The sequence below is a fragment of the Sitodiplosis mosellana genome, unplaced genomic scaffold (genome assembly GCF_009176505.1).
Source record: "Sitodiplosis mosellana isolate CC-2019 unplaced genomic scaffold, AAFC_SMos_1.0 Smas_scaffold_1, whole genome shotgun sequence".
Classification (NCBI taxonomy): Eukaryota; Metazoa; Arthropoda; class Insecta; order Diptera; family Cecidomyiidae; genus Sitodiplosis; species Sitodiplosis mosellana.
In genome coordinates, this window is record NW_022595244.1 from 18,336,117 (window position 1) to 18,357,745 (window position 21,629).

The window sequence follows — 21,629 nt, forward strand, 5'->3', positions numbered from 1 at the left end:
ATCGTGGAAACAGCTTTTCGAACAAGTGTACACATCGCCAAAAAATCGATGATGCCGAAGAGCTGGTGGCAGATTTTTGTGCTTTTACCCTCGAGACTCATAAGTCTTTCCTGATGTATTTGATCACGCATCTCAATGTGTGGGCAAAAATGCTTGCGAATGACACTATTCAAAGTTTCAATGTTCTCGAACAGCTCCATTTTAGTTGCTGTCGTCGTCGTTATCGTCATCGTCGTCCGTGTTCTGCGTCGTTTTCATGCCGGTCGCCTTGGAATGACCATACTTTGCAAAATAATAATAGGGACGTCATTTAATGGTCGAGACGAAGATGCCTTTTGATAATAAGTAATTGAATTCCGAAAAGGATACGAGGCGGGACATAAGCGCTCAGCTTATGCAGAACAATCGTCGCCCCTTCGCTCAATCCAATTTTCCCGTATTTTGTTTTCATACACAACAAAGTTTTTGCAATTTAACATTTGCATCTGCCCATCCATCTCATTTGACTCTCAATGATTTATTTTAAATTATTTGGACTTTTTATTCGTCGTATAAAATGCCATTCGTTCGTCAAATTGAAAAGGAATTATCGCTTTGAAACTGTTGTTGATGACAACATTTTCACGCGGTTCAATTGTTGTGAATGACCGAGCGAATTGATGTTTCGGAGTGTGAGAAAAAGCTTGCGCCCGTCCTAAGCAAAAAAAAACACACGGATCCAATGAATCGACAAAAAAGTTTTATTTGGGTAACCAACAGCATAAACAAATGCAAATGACACGATGTAATTTTCGAAACATTATTTCTTCTCTCGCATGCTTTTTTTTTCTGTCCTCGAGAAATTTAGATTTGGTATGCATTCGAGCGGAAATGAATCTCATTGGCTGCATTCTGTTGGAAAAAGAATGTAAAACGATTGTGTATGCTGATGAGAAAACTTTAAGCTGCCACGCACAATGACTTTGTTAGTAATTTTGATGTTGAACTAAGTTCAACGATTGCTCTGACAGCAAGAGAGAGAGCGAGATGGAGAGTGAAAGAAAAAGCAAGTTGACAACATTTCTGACTGAAATGCGTAATTCGCTTGATTTATCGATTACAAAATATCGGCTAAGCTTCTGTACTGAAAAAAAAATTTCCATCGTCTACACTTCCACACAAATGCTCGAATAATGAATACCTGCTCAAAAAAAAACCTGCTGAGACATCTTCACAAATTCACGCATTACATTAACAACATCTGCACGCACGCCGTCGACCCGATCAAAACTGCTTGACACGGCACGAAAGAAGAAAAAAACGCACGAAGAAACGATAAAAAATGAAATGGAATGGAAAAATCCTGTCATTTAATAACATCAGCGTAATTTTTTCGCGTCATTCAATAACAAGTGTCAACAAAGCATTTTAAAATTATTAAACCGTCGTACACCGTTTTTTTTTTTTTGCTTTACTTTTGCGAAATTTCTCATTTTCTCATTTTCTCATTTTCAACAAATTCATGCCGTTGAGGACACAACGACAACAAAACACACACAAATATCGTAGCTTTGTGCGTAATATGCACTGCGTACACAAGACGTTATCAGTCGCACAAACGAAATGAAATCGAATAAAAACCGGATGAAATAATTCGACAGTAAGAAGACCAGTGAACTAGGGAATAAAAAAATGGAGACGAGCCTAATTTAAATATCGTTACAAATAACTCGTGTCGCATTTGTTACGTTAATGTTAATTTAAGGCGTTTTATACATTTTATATCGCACTTTGTCCCCCTTCGTCTCAAATTGAGACTCTCAATGTTGTCGGTGGCAATTTCGTCTATCGCCAAAGCGACAATCATTCTGGTAGCTTGACTTGTACAACACCAAAGTCATTGAATATTCACAATTTTGTCATTCTTTGACATTTGACATTTGCCCACATTAAACAACCCCGACATTTGTGTTGCGTGTGCGTATATCTTCGGCGGAAAAAGAAGAAGATGACGAAAGTATGTGTATAATTTTTATGCTCATCATTGTTGTGCTCCGGTTGTTTTGTAAGATGAAATGCGCGGTAATGAAATGTCTATAAATGGAATGGTCGCGAGTTTTTCGCGGGTGTCGCTTCGTTAAATTCGTTTGCTGCCCTGTTATGGGATTAATTAAATATTTGATTACATTCATATCCCGCTGCTCGCCGTTGAAGCGGAAATTTTTCATCATGTCTATCGCATGGCCATCGAGTCTGGGTGGCTAAAGTGCATCTTCATTTTCGATGGAGTGTGTTCCGGTCGACGTGTTTGCTCATTAGCTTCAAGTGATTCAAAGGCACGACCGACGAATATCAAGCACTCAAGGCATAAAAAAACAACTTTTTCGCGGGCGAGAGGAAAGTGAAAAGTGTTGAGTGGCCAAGAATTGGTAAAGAGGCCAGTAGCTAACTCGAGTTTCATTCAACTTTTGCGAAAACGTGAAAAAAAAAATGCGCCCAACCGCCGGATGTGGAAGCAGGAAAATCTTAAATCTAATTTATCGCTTTTAATTATTTCAAACGGCCAATGTCAACGAGATCATTTTTCTGCCCCCATTCAGCAGAACATTATCCAATTATTCAGTATGAAAGCCACTATTTTTTTGTTTGATGGTAGATTACGCGGAAATATTTGTTGTCGTTGACTTAGGTCACATCATTTGATGCTCAAACACCAAAAAGGTTTCGCAATTACTTGGTTTGTAAGGTGGAAAAATTTGTTCGAGGATTTTTGGCTCTTTAATTTCATTTCTAATTGAAATTTTTTTGTGCCAGAACATAATTAATGGATTGTGTAGCAGTAAATTGTGTATCTTATGTTAAACATGTACACCAATTGATCATATGCGCCATATTTTACTTGTTAACCGTAACACATACATCGACATGATTTTGGAAATAAATTTGCAACAATTCCAACACAAATATTCGGAAGATCATCTCGCGTTCATGATACAGTCAACATTCATTTTGAACAATTTATTGGGCGATAAAAACGAAAACAATATAATCAGAATTAAGTGCTTCTATCATAGCAATCGATGCCAACACGAAATATGTGTAATTCCGAGTCAAGTGGAATTTTGATCGGATCAACTCAAATCGTAGTGTTATTTAAAAAAAAACGCATTAAACTCATTTATTTGCATTGTTGATGGTAAACACTTCAATACAATCATCACAAAAACTTACTATCATCAAGACCTTGGTGCGAAGCGGGAGGGTTTATTTTTTACCGAGTAGCACTACAATTGCTAGCATAAATATAGAACAAAAAGCTTAGGTACTAAAAGTCATTTATTTAAATCGCAATATTGTTTTCAATTTAATCCGATGTAAATTCCGATTGATTTACATTTGTTCCAGTTTTTTCAACCACCGACAAATAAAATGTGAGCAGAAAAAACATCAATGCAATACCAATTTATTCAGACTGCATTGACAAAGCATGGGATGCGAAAACGACAACTAGTTTGCATTCTACTAGTACATGTTCACAGTGAAAAAAACACCCACCAAGTCTAGTAGGCTATAAAAAAATGTACAAAAAAGAGACTTACCAATAAAAAGCGTCAGCAGTAGAACGGACGACACTATCGCTGGGAAACACATGATGCCGTTGCTGAATGTGTATTTTTATTATTTTCGATTGAATTGTCTATTAAAAATATTGCAACTGCGTTCAGTCAACCGGTAGCGCTTATATCTGTCGGCAAACTTGTGTCTATTTGTTATTTATTTCAGACGCAATATACACATAAAGTAGATCATGTGATTTGGAATGACTATGGTTTGGGTACGGTATAATAGAGTATTTCATATTTTCCCTCGACGAATCACAGGAAAAATCAATATTATGCAAAAGTTTCGCTAGCTCCACTTCAAGCCACGTTGTTTTCCCAACGATTTATCGAAAAATCACAAAAGTCACTTTTGACAGGTGAAATATCATGGAATTGAACAGGTTTAACAGGAAATTTCATACGTTCAATTTGGTAAATATTTTCTGTGACGGTAGACTCGCCGATGTGCTTAGCTCAACTGACGTTTATGAATTAACTTTATTGTTCGTTCTGAGTACACGGAATGAATTTTGATGAACTGTCTAATTAAGACACCCACTCACCGAAATCAGCAATTGTTGTTTAATTTTCAAAATGCTTCGGTATTTAATCGCTGTAAGTGTGCGAGTGTGGATTCGATTGACGTTTTGTGTTGGATTTCACTTGACCTGCGGTATTTTGATGAACATTTCAATTGCCAGAGGAATCCAACCGCATTGGTAACCTGATGCCTTCACTTCTGTGGCATTTATATCGTATCGTTACTCAGACACACTATTTCACTTTCGGCAGCTCACTTGATTCAAATGGAGCGAACGAAACGTGCGGCTATCTCTACGGGCAACTTGATTGTTAACTAATAATGAACATACGCCGCATGATCTTTTGTCATTATCAGAAAATGCGTTCTGATTGTGTATGGCTTGTCGTTTATTGTTGCAAACCAGGTGATGTCGTTGGAGTTTGTTTTCCCACAAATCACGGGCACATTAAATTTTGCGGCGTGATTTGAAAAGCGATTGCGGTGAGAGTAATGCAGATTTTATGAAATTGTTGTTGCATTTGATGCTGCTGATGTTTCATTCATTATCTTCAGTTGTTGACGTATACAGCGGTTGGTTTGACGCCTACAATGCAACGAACCTGTAATTTTCGAAACGGAAGACAGAGAGAGAGAGAGAGAAACGTATTAATGTTCTTCCAAAAACATTTTGTTGAAGTTTTGCATTTAAACTTCGAAACAATGTTCCGAAGTGACAGTAGTAATAATTAAATCTTTTTCCACACTTTGAACCATTTTCAAAATGCCATTAATCGAGAAGAGATCCATTTGACTGAGAGTGGAAACGGAAAAATAGTGAAAATTTTCCGAACAGAATCATTTTAATTATTATTATTCGCAGCACCATTACGACGATTGAGGGTGGAAAGATGGCGATGTGGACCATCATCACCACCACCTGATCCCAACACACAAAGCTCTCTGCACATTTTATTTGTATTAACTTCTCAATTCCTTATCCGCACTAGCTGAGTGTTGTATTTGCCGTTGTTAGCGCTGCTCATAACAATTCAGCTCAGTGTAATTTTGTTACCAACGAAAAAGATGAAAATCTTGTGTCCATAATTGGAAATTCCAGTCGAGAAAAGCGAGTTCATTGCTACATTTAACTACAAACATCATCAAAAATGTCATTTGTATAAATTGGATTTGGCAAGATTTTTAATTAGTTTTAAGTCTTGAACCAATGGCTCCGACGCCAGATTTGGATCGGTTGGTCGGGTCTCAGTATGCGGGCGGTGCTCGTACGCGTATTCCGTGGAATGGACAAAAACTTTTGCAAATGCTATTAAAACTGTTTGAATATCCTGCGCATTTTTCCACATTCAGTTGAACAAGTTCAAATCGCAAATGGAAGAAGAAGAAAAGGGAAAAAATGGGAAAATAAATCATGACATTGCGAATTTTTGCAGCGCCCAATTCACCAGACTCAACTCAAATTTTTTACAATATAACTCATAGCGATAAAATTGAAACGTAGCAGAGATTGTCCAACTGAATTTATCAAAATGCACGGCAAGAAAAAAAAAAGATTCGAAGAACTCAAAGCACGACTAACTTTCATTCCATTTCATTCTGGGAATTATTCAGCTCTCGTACACTGCTAAATATGTTAAATATTTCATATTAAAATTATTTACTTAATAGATTCTGACGCAAAGTGAATATTTGCAGAGGTTGGTTGCACATAAATTTATTTATATAAATTTCAAATATCAAATAAATTTATCCGATATTTTTCATGCGTCGTGTTGTTCTAACGCATTTGCCAGCTATTTATTGCTGGAATGAGATTTTCGTTTTGTTCATTTACCGTTATTTGTCAACAATTCTGCCACTGTGTCACTACAAAGTATATATAGTCCATAAGAAGTGTGTAGAGACAATGCAAAAAGATAAGCAGATTTGTTTACAAACAACAAAAAATAAACAAAACAAAAATCTCCATAACTAATGTATTGGCAATATAAAACTAAATGGCGACAATTTTCGTCTCTGCACATTTCTTATGGACTATATATACTATGTAGTGACACAGTGGCAGACTTGTTCACAAATATCGGTAAATGAACAAAACAAAAATCTCATTCCTGCGATGAATAGCTAGCTGCCAATACAATAGCCGATGTTTCGTTTATGTACTAAGAATGCGTCAGAACAACACAACGCATGAAAAATATCGGATAAATTTATTTGATATTTGAAATTTAGATAAATAAATTTATGTGCAACCAACCTCTCAATATTTGCTTCACTTGCGATTCGCTTCCATTCTGAACATTTCCACATGAATGCACAACGATAATAAAATTAAACGGAGCACCAAATTATTTCGAAATCAACATTTCAAATTGTGTGTATTCTGCGGATCGTCTTTTCGGAATGGAAATGATGCGTGCTTTCGACTGTACAATTCGTGTTATTATATCCGACATATCGTGCTTGATGTTTTCATCCGTATTGTCTGTATCAAACGCACCGTTTCGATCAACACGTGCAGAAAAATTGTTTGTCTCATCTTTATTAGATTGTTTTGTTTTTTACAAGAATACTTCATTCATCAGTTGTGCCGTATTTTTTTTAGCCAGTGCCTAAATAGAATGCCGATCACCGGAAGCCGAACAAAAAAGCTGAAATAATCGAGTGTGCCGAGTCGGTGATGACTTTAACCAAGACTCGAGTGCTGAGCAAGAGACCGGAAAATTATGCACAAAACATTCGCTCGTTTGAAACATTTTCCAATTTCGAAGGCATCACATTATCTCGGTCCGCTTGCTGTCAACTTTGAACAAATAATGGACGCAAACATTTCACATCCGTGAATCCGTTTGTGATTTAATTAATCACCTCTTCTTCATTTACCGTCGGCGTCGTTCAGCTATATTAAGCTGATTTTCAAACTTTCAATAGCGCAATTAAATGTATGTTTATTTTCCCCAAAAAACCGGCAAAACACTCGAATTTTAAGGGGAAAAAAATATATCAAAAATATTTCCAAACGAGCATTCGCATTTGCAGTTAAAAACATCCATTGAAATTCAAATGCTCAATATCATAAATATTTATTTTGTGTTTGCATTTCCAATGTAGTAGGTATGGAAATCCATCTCTCGGTTATTTCATGTTATATCTCAATCAAAACCTATGAATTTTTACAATTGTCTATTAACCTTTAGTCCGTGTTATGGCTGTACACTGTACAGTGTACATTGTACAACCAGTGTTTGAATTTTCCAATCCGCCCGATAGAGCCTCCATAGATTGAATCGAAAGAGTTTTTCAAAAGAATCTTTGCAAAAATGTTCAATATTCTGTTTCAAATTACGGCTGTAAACTATATTCAAATAATAGGTTTTGATTTATATTTTAATACTATGAAGAAAAAAAAAAACAAAAAAAATATTTATTTTAAATTTTATTGAAATAATTGATTCCGTTCGATCCATATTTTGACAATCGTCGTGCAACGATTTGTACATTTCACCATTCGCTGCAACTTCATGCCATACTTGGTATATATACGATTGTCAAAATGATCGTTTTAATGAAATCAATTATTTCAATAAAATTTAAAATAAATAATTTTTTTTTGTTTTTTCTCTCCATAGTATTGAAATATAAATCAAAACCCACTTTTTGAATATAGTTTATAGCTGTAATTTTTAACTGAATATTGAACATTTTTATCAATAAGCCCAGCAACTCTTTATCCAATCTTTTTTAGAGTCGTAATGTGAAACACGAGTTGAGAATTCTTCTTTGATTTCTATAATGACTCTGAACGGATTTTTTATGAAATGAAATTGAACCGTTGATCTCGAATACCTTCGGTTGAAACTTCATGTAATTGAAAAAAAAACCTATATCCATATTTCAGAGACAGCCCTTCTGATATTTTTAACGACATGTTTTGATTGATCTGCTCAACATTCCGGAATTGAATATCAAAAGCACGCAAACAAAACAACGTCGTTCTTTTGCGTGAAACATGCGAAGGAAGTCACAGTTTTTCGAATATATTCTACGATCTCAAATTGGAGGAACCACTTAACTACAAGTAAAAGGAAAGATATGACAGGAGTTCCTCAAAAGTACATTAACGTGATGAAGAGAATTCCGTCGTTATGAAATTGTCGAAATGTGGGATATGTATCACAACTAACAAGCAATTTTGATTAATTTTCCGGAAAGCATATTGCTATTGACATTAGTTTGTTGATTTTTTCCAGAATGTTTATTTATACGTCAGAATGGGCAATTATGCACGTAGAGAGCAGCAATTTCAATCGAATTTTATTAAATGCCTTCGAATCGAAATGCTTTTACAACGTCTGTTTCCGATAGGTTAACGAGAAATATAACACTCACGAAAAATTATATATAATCTGTGGTATATTTCAATTTGAGCAGACTTTTACATAAGGTGTCATGCTATTGCGTGTCAAGAGAAAAAAAATAAATGAACAAAGCCTTTATTATTCAAGTGACTTGACATTCATGAAAAATTCAATTTTGTAGACAGAACCAAAAAACATTATTAATCTATTGAGTGGCAAGCGCAACAGCCAAAAAAAAAGAAAAAGACTTTTGAGATTCGAAGAATTGAAAGGAAAAACCGTGTGATCCGATTGATTTTACTCTATCCATGGAATTGTGTGTATTTTATGATTTTTCAAGAGTGAAATGTGTCACATACGAACTGCTGTCTGTTGGGTGCTTCTTTCATGTTTCGTCTTCATTTTTGTCATTGATTTTTCTATTCAAGATGCTCCCGGATCATTCTATTAACAATGATAATAACAAAGCGATTGAACGGTTTCAATATCAACGGCAGTGAACAATCGATGGGCATAAACCGTGAAAATCATTCATTATTATTTGATTTTAGCTGAAAAAATCCTGCATCATTCGAAAATTCATAAATCATAGCTTGGGTTGGAGTTCCGCTCGCGGTAAGCTAATCGTTAAAGTCGACCACATTTTTCCGTCATATGGATTTGACATTGGTAGAAACGAGCGATTGCGAGCAGAAAAGTTCAATGAAATTGATTTTTGCCCGTTTCAAATGAGTGACGAATTATTCAAATGACATAAATAGTACAAACGGAGCGAAATATCAAAATTTGATGATAATCACAATGCAAAAAATGAATAAATTGCTAATAATTTTGGCCTAAAATCGTTGAATTTTCTATTGAGTTTTGTTTTCTATCACACGCACTTGACTTCGTGAATCCGAACGGCAAAAAGTGAAAAAAAAATAACGTTTTGAAATCAGTGTATTTCAGGTTGTGGATAAAACTTGTGTTTGGCAATTTGAATTGCAAATAGCACGGCAACAATTCATTTATCATCCAACTTCAATTTTTGGGGTCAGGAAAATATTGTCAAAAATTTCCGTATATAATCAATAACGCATTAAGTCATCAATTCATTAATCATGACCAAAAGGGCCAAACACAATGTGTACAACTAGAGCTGGTATCGTATTACAATAGTGGCAATGTACAATTCCATAGATTTCATCGCATTGATGCATGGGCTCGTGCTGTGTGGAGCGCTCGTTCGAACAAAATCCTTTTAATCGGTCTATTTTGACATGCAATATTGCTTCCGCGGTATGAACAATGCGACTATATTTAATGAGCTTGTCTAAAATTAATATACGCACGTTCCGTCGATAGAGAGAGAGAGAGAGAGAGAGAGAACATCAAAATCCATAGAGCGATAATCTACACCGTTTCGATAAAATGACTCCATTATATGTACACTGACAGTGTGTTTGCGATGTTCACTCACCATACACACGCTTGTCGGTGGTGGCGTAGAGACATTTCCTTTTAGCAATTGAACATCGCGTGAATCGAAATGGATATCTATGGAATTTATTAATGGTGAAGCGATTTCATCCTTCCATCAATCTCAGTTGGGTGGTTGTAGTATGAAACAGCATTTTGTTGGCTGTTCAATGTTCATTTGTTGTTTGCCATTCACTTAGTTTGCCCAAAATAAAATCTATTCCATTGTGGCTGTAACCAAGCGGAATTTCTTTTTTCTTCCTCCATCAAGTTAATTCCGTTAGCAAACACAAAGCGTACTTATCGAACGAGCTAAACCTGTGATTCTATTTATCATGTGACAGCCGCTTTGACGAAGCAATACACGTTGATTTCGATAAGGATTAAGTAACGGAGAATACAAAATTAGTGAAATGTCAATCAATCATTCCATTCCAACCAAATCAATACTGACTCCTCGATGTGTTCTTCTTTTGCATATTACATGAGGTTCTTTTACAGCCACACGGACCAATTAAATGAGACATGGACTTTTTGAATTTTTAAAAGAAGCCCCTGGCTTTTACAGTCGTTTTCACTCCTTCATTCATAACTCATCCAGGAAATTCACAATCATTTCATTGAAATAAAATCATGAAATGAGTAAATGGTTTTTGGCTTTGATGTAAATGAATTAAAATTATGTTAGATGTTTCAAATGAATGGGCCCTCAAACGTATTCAAGTGAAATGAATAAATAAATTTAAAAGATAAAACGGAAGAAGCAATGAATTCAGATGGACGATGCCGTTGAGAAATAAAATGAAACCAGGCACAACAAACGTAATTTCCATCGTAAAAATTGTGCTCCGTAATAAAATGGGTTGGCGGTAATACCGTTGTAAAAAGTGCAAAACAGTATGTTGTTTGTACACTTGCTGCAAGCAATAGCCTCGTAGGAAAGGGGTTTCGGTGAAGTTTTCACCACGGTGCATGTATATTTTATACACACGGAATCGATTCGAATCAAAGACACGTCTGACGAATTGAAGTTTACTTAAATGATACATTACATAAACCGCCGTTTTATTGTGAAGCTATGTTAATTGCACAACGTTTATAGCTGTGTTTACGCTTTCATGTAAGCGTTTCGCATGTCTGCATGGAGTTTGAAAGCATTTAAATTCTAATCGAAATGGAATATGGCAAACAGAACCTCCTTTTACAATAGTTAAAACTTTTTTACGATCGATGCTCTCGTTTAATCTTATCTAGAACTCGGCAACAGCATACGACCCATTTAACATGAATTTACCGTTTTATTTACACTAGGTGTCAGATATGGTGCGGTATCGAATACACGCATTTGTGCAGGAAAAACGGAACATTTTTCCGAATGGAAAAAAAAATTAAATCAAATTCATTGCAACATTCAATGTCTGTATAAAATCATTTTTTTGCACAAAAGAGAGTGAATAAAACTTACATTTGCATTGCCTTTTCGACCAGCGAAGCTGTTTTCTTCATATACGATATCAAGAAGTAATTGGTGCGAGTATTGGCATAACAACTGGTCTAGTTTTCTCTTGACGGAATAGAAGTGTTTGCGTGAACCTTTTTTATGAGTTAATACAAAAGGGATTGGGTGCTATCTGTCGCTAAAAATAGTGAATCGTCAGTATAGTAACAGCATCGAAGCGTATGACACGAAAAACTCGCCCCCAAAAATAACCGATGAATGTGCTAAAATTAGTGTGCACAAAAGGGTCAGCCACTAAATCCTTTGCACACTTTTGACTTAATATCGAAGTTCTTTGGTGTATATAAATAGTATCTACCGGACCAACCACTTCAATATGCATTAAATGCGTCTACACTGGTTTGCTTCAATTAATCCATAAGCCATAAGCCTTGTATTTAATCCGTTTAAATCGGAGGAATAATCCACGACCAACAACAACAACAACAAAAAATTGATATTCGGACACAAAACAATAGCAATGATTCGTGATGCTATTGTTTCTGTTTGCTATTGCCGTTGGCACTTCGAGTTCAAAGCTTCAGTAGTCGAAGAAACAGTACATATGGTTCACGTGCGTTTAAGGATTTCATTAAATGTTATTATTTACTTCTTTTCTATTCATTTCACAATCACAGATGTGGTCTTTCATTTTTCGTCTATTGTCTTTCGGTTATTTATGGTTTTTGCTTATTGTGTCACTTGGAGTTAATGGCAACGGCGAGATGTTCACACCCCGCACAGAGAAAATTATACGCAAAAATGTTGATGACGTGATTCAAACCTTTCTCATATTCTTCATTGTTCGGTATACTGACGCATAAACTCTAACGTCATATCATATTTTTCTTCTCTCTCTCTCTCTCTCTCTCTCTCTCTCTCTGTTGTACACTTTTACCAACCAGCACAATGAATCCCTTTTTCGTTTTTTCGGTGGAACAAAATACAGGCTCGACGACTATAATTTAATGCATAAATTGTCGCCAGTTCAGTCACACACGCACATTCGAAAGAGAACAGAAAAATTATGGATTCCTCCTTGAATTCTAATCACATCACGTAGAAATAGAAATATGAGACCCTTTCGTTTGAATTATTCTACTTAATCGCTCTTGTTTTCCAACAACTCGATTCGGATGCGGTTAGTTTTGTTAAGGAAATTGTCTATTTTATTTACGATATGCTTACGAAAGTGCTCGCGAAATATTTCATGATTTCTTATCACTTAATTCACTCTATATTTACTCCCTTCATTACACACACAAAAACATATTCACCCATTTCATTTCACATTTAGAAGGAAAAAAGAGAGTTTATGTATGGTTTTTGTTTCTTTCCACTCTTTTATCTATCGACTTGGTGTTTACAATTTGGCTACAAATCACACATTCACGGCAGACTCATATTTTACTCGTGTAGGTATTTATGTTTCAGAAAAAAGTTCAAATATATATATGTTCACGAGTCAATTGTCTGGGTATTCTGATCAAAATAAACAGATAAAGCGTTGCCTTTTTTGCATTTGATATTTTTGTTTTCTTTGGATTTTCAATCAATCGAAGAGCTGATTTTGAGATGGAATGAAAACAACACATAAAATAAATTTTCAAATTGGAGATGTGTTGGTTCGCTGTTTATCAATTTTTCGGAGGAAAAAATGCTCTTTTGCTTTTGACTTTTCAAGTGCCACGAAACAACTGAACAGAATCGGTGGCATAAACGTTACAAATATGTAATTTCTCTGCTGTGTGTTAACTTCGATGCAAACGAACGTTGGAAAACAGCACCCCTTAAATTGCGGCAACTGGATTATCCAGATCGAAATGTGAGCGAGAGAGTTGATGTGAGCATTTGAAGAATCAACCGGCGGGGAAATGACTGGAATCCGTGGATTCCGTGGAATCACGTCACGCTCCCTCACTTGAAAGCATGTATGGCTATTGTTTGAAAGAGACGACACGCTATGCTGCCGAAACTGAAATGTGGTCAACAGTCATGCGCAAAGCATATTCATTCGTTACATACAACAAAAAAATATCACTTCGACTCAGCGATATTGAACAAATGAGAAACGTAAATAACATGCCAAATTCAAATTCATTTAAGCAAGATATATTATTCCTCCACTTGATGTTGATTTGCCGTTACTAGAGCAGAAAAAGAGAGCAAATATAACTGAGAATGCGTTAAGCACCCACCCGGTCTCAAACAGTATAGATAGATTACTAGAGCGGCATTTTGCATCGCGTATCAAACATACTCACTCGCTACTATTCATCCCTTATAATTGTCATACAATCCGATCTGTGTGTTTCCGTGGTATAGGGAGATAGAGAGTAGACGAAGAATATGTAGAGTAGGTCAGTGATGCGTTTTATATCACATACATTCCGATATTGATATGCGAATATTTAATTCGATTAAAATGCCATACATAGATTTATTGGCACTGATGAATGCGAGAAAATGCAGCATTTCGTCGTGTTAATCAAGATAAAATGCATATATTTGTTGAGATGCGGTCTTCTTCGATGTTACAACTCTCATTTATAAATTAAAGTTAACACATGTAACGGAATGTTTTTATAGTTTAGTAGGAAGGAGTCACACGCAGTAAGTCGCTTTGAAGAATACATACTTTTGTGTCAATAAGAATAAAAATAGGATTAGTCGAAACCGCGTTTTTTTATACGAATCATTTTTGTGTTTCTGGTACGAGATATGAGGCAAGTATCTCAAGCAAAGATGAAGATCTTGAAATGTTTTAAAACATTGTAGAAGACATATCTATGGGTGAGATTGAGAGTAGTGTATGTTTCATTGACTTTATTTCGAAAGAGAAGAGGAAGTTTCTTTCGGCTTAAAAATTGTTAAAGTAGAGTATGTATTTTGTCATATTTCTTCTGTGTTATTTCATGGTGATGCTGTACAATAAGCAGAGCTCGATTACGTTCTCTCTTTAATGCTAACAATTATGAACTCCTGATACTCTTCGTCGAAATAAGTTAATATTTTTAACCATTCATGCAAACATACTCTACTTTTTCGAAAACCAATGTGTTAAATTGAAGTATTGGGTGCCGCCCATCCACGTGACATCCACCATACAAGCGAAGTTTCGTACACGCAGCGTCCGAGTACCGCGTAGTGGAAAAAAATTGAAACTTGCTAATCACCAATATTGATGTTCACGGACATCAAATTGCTCATGCGTTATTTCGCCCACTTTATGCACTAAAAATATTAAATTCCTTCATTGGTGTCAAATTTCACATATGAATTCATCATCACATCAGGAAAACACAACTTTTTTTTTAAATAAAAAGCAAAAGCAATATGATTTTTTCGTTGATGGTTGTTCGATCCTGGACCACTTGCGATTCATCGATAATTTGCAACGCATCTTTGTTTTTATCGAAAGTCCAACTGAATACGATTTTTTGTATTTATTAAATAATTCTATTTTGATCAAAAAATATTTTTTTATTATTTTCTTGAGATGGCAATTATACGTGCTTTGATGATAAACAACACAAACGATCACAAACGATAGCACAAACATTAATGTCTAGGAACATCAAATTTTTTTTTTTTTCATTTGTTTCTTTGCTTTCGGTATGTTTTCTTCTTTGTTTCTTTTCGTTGCCTTAGTCGTAGTTAAATTAAAAGTAAAAAAAAATGCATGCATGTAAATCTTGTAGTTTTACGTCCGAGTCGATCGTCGCGTTCCGCGATCATGTGTCAACCGTGCACGGCCGCGTTTTGTGCAAACACGAGACGTATTCCACGCACTTTTTGAATAAAAAAATTGCAACCAGCACTTTAACCAGTTTCACGGTTCAAATCGCGTTAAATTTCAATGCGAAAATTGCTCCAAACGTTTCAAGCAACGCGGTTCGTTAACGTATCATTCATCATATGGCAAATGTATGGCCAAAGATTTCGTTTGCGTTCGAGTCTATGATGATGATGATGATGCCGATGGCGGCAAGTATCACGTTGAACGACGACAATTTGAGACTGTTTCAGTATTTAATTAGTATATTTGAATGGAATCATACTTGAGTCTATTGAGGTGGGTTCATTGGCAGTGCCAACTCGACACAAGAGTTGTCTTTTTCACTTGTTATTTTTGTGCTCTGAAGAATCAGCTCCCGCAAAACTAGATCTACAGATTCGTCGATCATAGCGGAACGGTGTAAAAGAGAGTTACTATGTGCAGAGTAGTCAGAATGAATCCATTCGAAAATCAACAAATGGACTTGATGTGAAGAAATTTGCAAAATAAACCAAATAAATTGATTTGCGATTTGAAATTTGTTCCAGATGGTGGCCACGGTGGTGACGGCGGTGATGGCAGAGACGGTGGAGATGGTGGTGATGCCGATGATGACGATGCCGATGAAGAAGAAGCCAATGCTTCGTATGTTGACACCACAGCTGACGAGGTCAACGCTGTAGATGATACTCCAGCGGTGATCGAGCGATTGCATCGTGAAATTGGCACTCAAACTGGTGAGGCTTCTTTTTCTCATGTATTTTATCAAGTTTAGCAAGCTCTTTCCAAGTTTATACATAGTGTCGAAATTTTGTTCAAGCTCAACCATCTAAATGTACAGTAAAATAATTTACGAGCACGACGTTAGATGGCGTTTTTTCGAAGGGCTTGCGATGCCTGAAATACGGCAATACTTTCATATATTTCTATATTCTAGTCATATTCCGTCATATTTCAAATATTTGGAATATTTGATATATTTAAGGCATATTTAAGCCACATTTTGACGTTTTTTGGTATTACCCGATATTATTTTGACTATATCTATATGAAATATTTCTCTCAATTTTCAAATATAGCCAAATATGTCAAACATACGATTACCATCACCTTTACCCAAAACCATGGCCCATTATGAACTCCGGGCGGCCTAAACTATCGCCTGGCACTTATTCGGCTGATGTGCCAGATTGAAAAAACACGCATCGGACTGTGAAACAAATTTTCGAAAAAATCGTAAATAAAATTTGGTTTTCTGCATTTTTTTCTTTTCTGCAAATTTTTTTTCTGCATTTTTTCTTTCTGCGTTTTTGGATTTCTGCATTTCGTTTTTCTGCATTTTTTCTTTCTGCATTTTTTCTTTCTGCAAATTTTCTTTCTGCATATTTTCTTTCTGCGTTTTTGAGTTTCTGCATTTTTTTTCTGCATTCCATTCGGATACCAGTTTTATTAGATGACGCTATTTCAGCTAAATCTTTCATTTCTTTTGATTGCTTTCGAGTCATTTCGCTTTTCTATTTACTTTTACTTTGTTCTGATTCTTGTTTTTTTTCTCTTTTTTTTCTTTTCTTTCTTTTTTCTGGAAGACATGTCGTTAATTTTCGAGCTATCAAATGTTTTATTTGAGCCGGTTGGAACTCCCATTCCTGATGGCACATTAGTGATGATTAGAGGTCCGGTGCAAATAAATACAACCCCCCCACAGCCGGTTGATGAAGTAGCCCAAGCGCGACTCCACACTTAATCAACCGGTTTGCCACGAGAAAGATCGTTACATCTTATTGCAACTCAATCAGCTTTACCACGTTGGTTCGTTGCGAATGCTGCTTGGAAACAACATAAATCATCCGAAAAAATATTCGTTTTTGATCGAGACATCTGTGGACCAAGATATTTGGATAATAGCCGTTGATAAACGAAATGAATATCTCACAGGATGGCAAGACTTTGAGTTTGAACCACGCTCGGTGATTTTCATCAGAATAATTGGAACACAAAGTGACGTTGTATGTATGGTTTTGACTATTTTCTCAAAACATTCAACGAGCTGGATGCCCAAGCGCGACTCCACACTTAGCTTCTAAATGTGACACCGTAGTAAGTGTATTAGTCGCTACATGAGAAGCATCGCATCAGGCTACTCACTACCACACGTGCACTTGTTTCCATTCTCTTTGTCGCTTATTCGCAAAACGTATGCCCACACTTACTACGGTGTCACATTTAGAAGCTAAGTGTGGAGTCGCGCTTGGGAGTTTCGGCAAAAGAAGTGGTTCCAGCCAACGAATCGGTTCCGGCTAATAACCATCCAAAGCCGCCAGAACAACTATCCGAAGCCGAAAATTTGGCTGATATACCAATCGTATTCAGCACCGGTTTTGAAGGGTTGGACAACGACTACGACTACGTAGAAATAATGAAATATTTGATTGTTCGAATTACAGAAATTGACGTTGTTAACAGTAACGAAAATGATTCGTCCCCCAAAAATTCACGCAGCTCAACTCCGAAGCTCTGTATTTGCTGTGTTTGTATAAATACCGCGCAATTTCAGAGCAGAATTCAGTCTCAACTGTGCAGCCAACAAGTGAATAACTAAACTGAAGTAAATTGAAGTAAACTAAGGTGAAGTGAACAACAATAGGACTTGGAATAATTTTGTGTCATCTGGGAAAAAAAAGTGATTGTAAAACAGGAGAGAAAATAAAACTCGGTAAGTTAGAAAAGTGTTTGAATTTTTTCATTTTCGAATGAATTCAGAGATTTGGACTCAAATCGGATGCAATACACTGTTACATGTTGTATTGCTCTGAGCGCGAAGAATCTTGAATTCCATACATCCGCACATACACATGCACATGTGATTGTCAGACACAGATTGATTGGAGTACACTTCTAATGTCTCGACAGAAGCAGCTGTATCCAAGCCAAATCAAAACTCAATAATTGTAGGAAATCAATATTTGTTGGCTTTTCTACTCATTGTCTCAACTTATTTCCCGAATATTATTTACTTTTGACCATTATAATATAAAATAGATTAAATTTATTTCAAATTACTTCTTCCTTTAATTTATATCACCAATCACCAATCACCAAACAGAAACAAACATGGGCAAAATAAATAAAAATATTGGCCAACAGAAAAAAGCCGGTAAAATCGGTGGCCAAAGGCGCCCCACCGAGGCTGACGATCTATCAGAGTATACTAAAAATATTACTGAAGGACGTGACAAATCTTGATAAAACCGTTAAAGACTGCATCAGAGATTTTGAAATAAAAGCACCACCCACTATTGGATTTCAGTGTAGTATCTTCAATGATGCTTTCCATCTATATCGAACCATGTTCATGAATTGTATATGCGTCCATGGCTACAAATGGATCCAGAAATTATTGTGGCATTTCATTTTCATCGATGTAATTTACAATGGCGGCAACGTATTCAAACTACCGATCAATGTGCAGCAACCAACTACAATCAAACAGATAAAATACAAACAACAACAACAACAACAACAAAGTGTCAACATTAAAGCCGGCACCAAACGGAAAGCTGTTGATGATGATGATGATGCTGCCTAAGAAAGAAAAGGAGAAAAGACGCAAAAAATTAAAAAAGTGCAATCGTGAAGTAGTGCTGGATGTGGGCAAACGCCCTATGATCTGTGGTGTGATCATCGATCATATAACGGGAGATTATCGCCATCTGAAATTTTCCTCTCACGAATACGATCGAATGTGTAAGAAGCAAGTTTTCAAAAAGCAACGCGAAGCGATAACCAATCAAATCGACGATGAGATGAAGAAAGATCGTGAGGCAATCGCAAGGACTTCTGCAAAAAATCTGCAGCCCAGCAGCCGATCACCCGATTTCAAAACATATGCCCGACATACACTGAAGTATTTAACACGAGCCATGGCAGCGTATGGCAGCAAAGAGTATGCTAAAATCGACTACGATGCATTGGCGCAAACGAGAAGCACATTGGTCTATATCGCTCGCATGATTGTTAGCCGGAGCAAAGATGTGGTTGTAATTGTTGGCGACAAGCAAAAGGCACGCACAGTACATAAGAGCCAATGCAAAAGTCAATTGATGCGCATAACTAGCGCCACCTCTAATGATTACGGAAAGTTACCATAAGTCGTATGCAATTGATGATGAGAAAAAGAAGAAGAAGATGTAGACATTCTATTCATTTACATGGCAATAATGGCAATCAGTAGAGATGGTGCTCATGTGCCGATCATATCACTGTTACAACCCTTCGGCGACAAGCTACCTGGGGCCAACTCATTGGGTTTTGGTTACAGCACCACTAAACTACACGGTCTATTCAAACTGCTTGACGAACATCCGCAGTGCACCGTGTATTACGGTAGTGAACATCGTACGTCCAAATGCTATTGCCGTTGTGGTCAAGTACTACTGGATGCCCGTATAGGTGAGAGCCGTAGCCTGGCAGAGAAGGAGGATCGACCGCGGGATCATGGCAAACGAACGGAAAAGAGTCGCACCAAAGTCTGTTTGATGTGTAAACCAATGAACTTGAAGGGAATGTTGCCAATGATGCGATCACCATTGCCGGAAAAAACGATATACGTGCTGAAGAATAAGCGTGAATTACAAACTGAACGAAAGGCTGCTAATAAAGGTCAAACACTTCCGAAAAATCAGAAATACGCTCATTTAGAGAAAATTACGTTGAAGAGCAAGCACACAATTTCCAAGATGACGGGTAAACGATTTCGACAGCGCAAAATCAAATGGAGAATGCGTCAAATTGAGAACGACGACATTGATGTGTGTTTTTCTATTTGGAAGCGACACCAATTCAATGGCGCTTATGCGTTAGATGCGGTTGCATCAAGATCATTAAATCGCGACATCAATGCTTCAATCAACATTCGAACACTGTTTAAGTATTACTTAATGTTGGTATAATTCAGCCTTTCTGATCATGAAAATAGTAAACAATAAAGCGGCACCTGGGGACTAAGTGCAACGTGTCATACTTTCAACGTTTGAATTACACAGACGCACTTACACAGACGCAGACTTGTTACAGCAAGCTATGTGCATGATTCTCTATTTCTCCAACCAGTCGCCAGGTACCGCTTTATTCTTCTTGTTTGACGTTTCCTATCTATTTGTACAGACGATCAGAGAGGCTGGTATAATTGCGCTTTTGATGAATTGTTTTCCCATATTTTTACTTACACATACAGTTTATTGCGACACATATGATGTGTCCCGACCTGCAAATTTCACCGAACCGGGGTCAAGACAAAACGATCGAACTAAAAGACGAAGATTGGAATTGGATGAAGCAAGAAGACGTGCCACCAAAAATTATCATCGCACCAAACGTCGTCGTAACAAGCCAAATGTCAGTGGACTAGAACCAAAACCGGTAATTAATTGAAAAAGGATACTATTCAATTATTCAAATATATATTTATTTCATTTTCCTTTATCCCCAGCAATACAAGACAACATTGGCTGCCTGTTATCTTGGTAAATTTGATAATTTCACCGAAGACTACCATAGTGACAGTGATAGCAGTGCATCAGTATCATCATCGGAGAGCGATCACAGTGACAACTACAGCGAATACAACGACGAGTGCGAGTGAAGAAAGATGATGTTGGATGATGACAGCAACAAATATCAATTAAGATTAGTTTTAAGAGACAAATACATATGATAATACCATTATAGAACTTAGTTCTACGTCGTGACTGTGGCTGCTGAAAAGTCGCAAGAGGCTATTCTTACAGCATTGGACGCAAACAATTCGGCGAATCCGTTCGAAAGAACTGAAGTGCTTTGAATCCATCATTTTTGGTCGGCATTGTAGATTTTCGGTAACTGATCCAATAATACCTGATTCAAGTTGATGTTTAATAAAATTTTCAAGAAATTTTATTGAAAAGTAAAATAGAGTAAGCAACGGTTATTTTCACACAATCAATAACAACAAGTTTTCAGATTTTACAGAAGAGTTTCGTCGCTATGCATTTCTTGGCTGAAAGAGCCAGCACTGCCAACATAGAATTGTGCCATTGGTTGATTTCATTTGAATCTTAAGATGAATAAAAAATGTTCAAGAAAAATCGGTTGCATTCGATGTGATTGGTTGAATGGAATGTGTTTCCGTTTGCACATTTAATACAAAGGAAGAATGCAAATGAGGCCAAATTGAGCAAAGTTAAGTGTTATGCATGAGTGAGTTCAGTGAGTCGAGAAAATACAATGACCGAAACTTTGCATAAAAATCTTCAAAAACTTTTACAACAAACTGGTAACAGTTCCATCGCTATTATAAATTGTAGCAATAACATACTGAAAAAAGCAGCGGATGAGTATTCATTCGAGAAGCAAGCAACAAAAATGTTTTGTTCAC

The 21,629-nt window shown here is 36.4% G+C and overlaps 1 protein-coding gene across 1 annotated transcript in view; it reads right to left on the reverse strand.

Annotated features, from left to right (window-relative positions):
* Positions 1 to 13,138, reverse strand: part of LOC129580575 (junctional adhesion molecule A-like) — a 54,322-nt gene extending 41,184 nt beyond the window's left edge. Inside the window, exons 1-2 of the mRNA XM_055471154.1 lie at positions 11,407 to 13,138; positions 3,579 to 4,724 (exon numbers count right to left, since the gene is read on the reverse strand). Coding sequence (XP_055327129.1) covers positions 3,579 to 3,630 — 52 coding nt within the window. The 5' untranslated portion in view covers positions 3,631 to 4,724; positions 11,407 to 13,138. The remainder of the gene's footprint in view (positions 1 to 3,578; positions 4,725 to 11,406) is intronic.
* Positions 13,139 to 21,629: the final 8,491 nt, after the last annotated feature.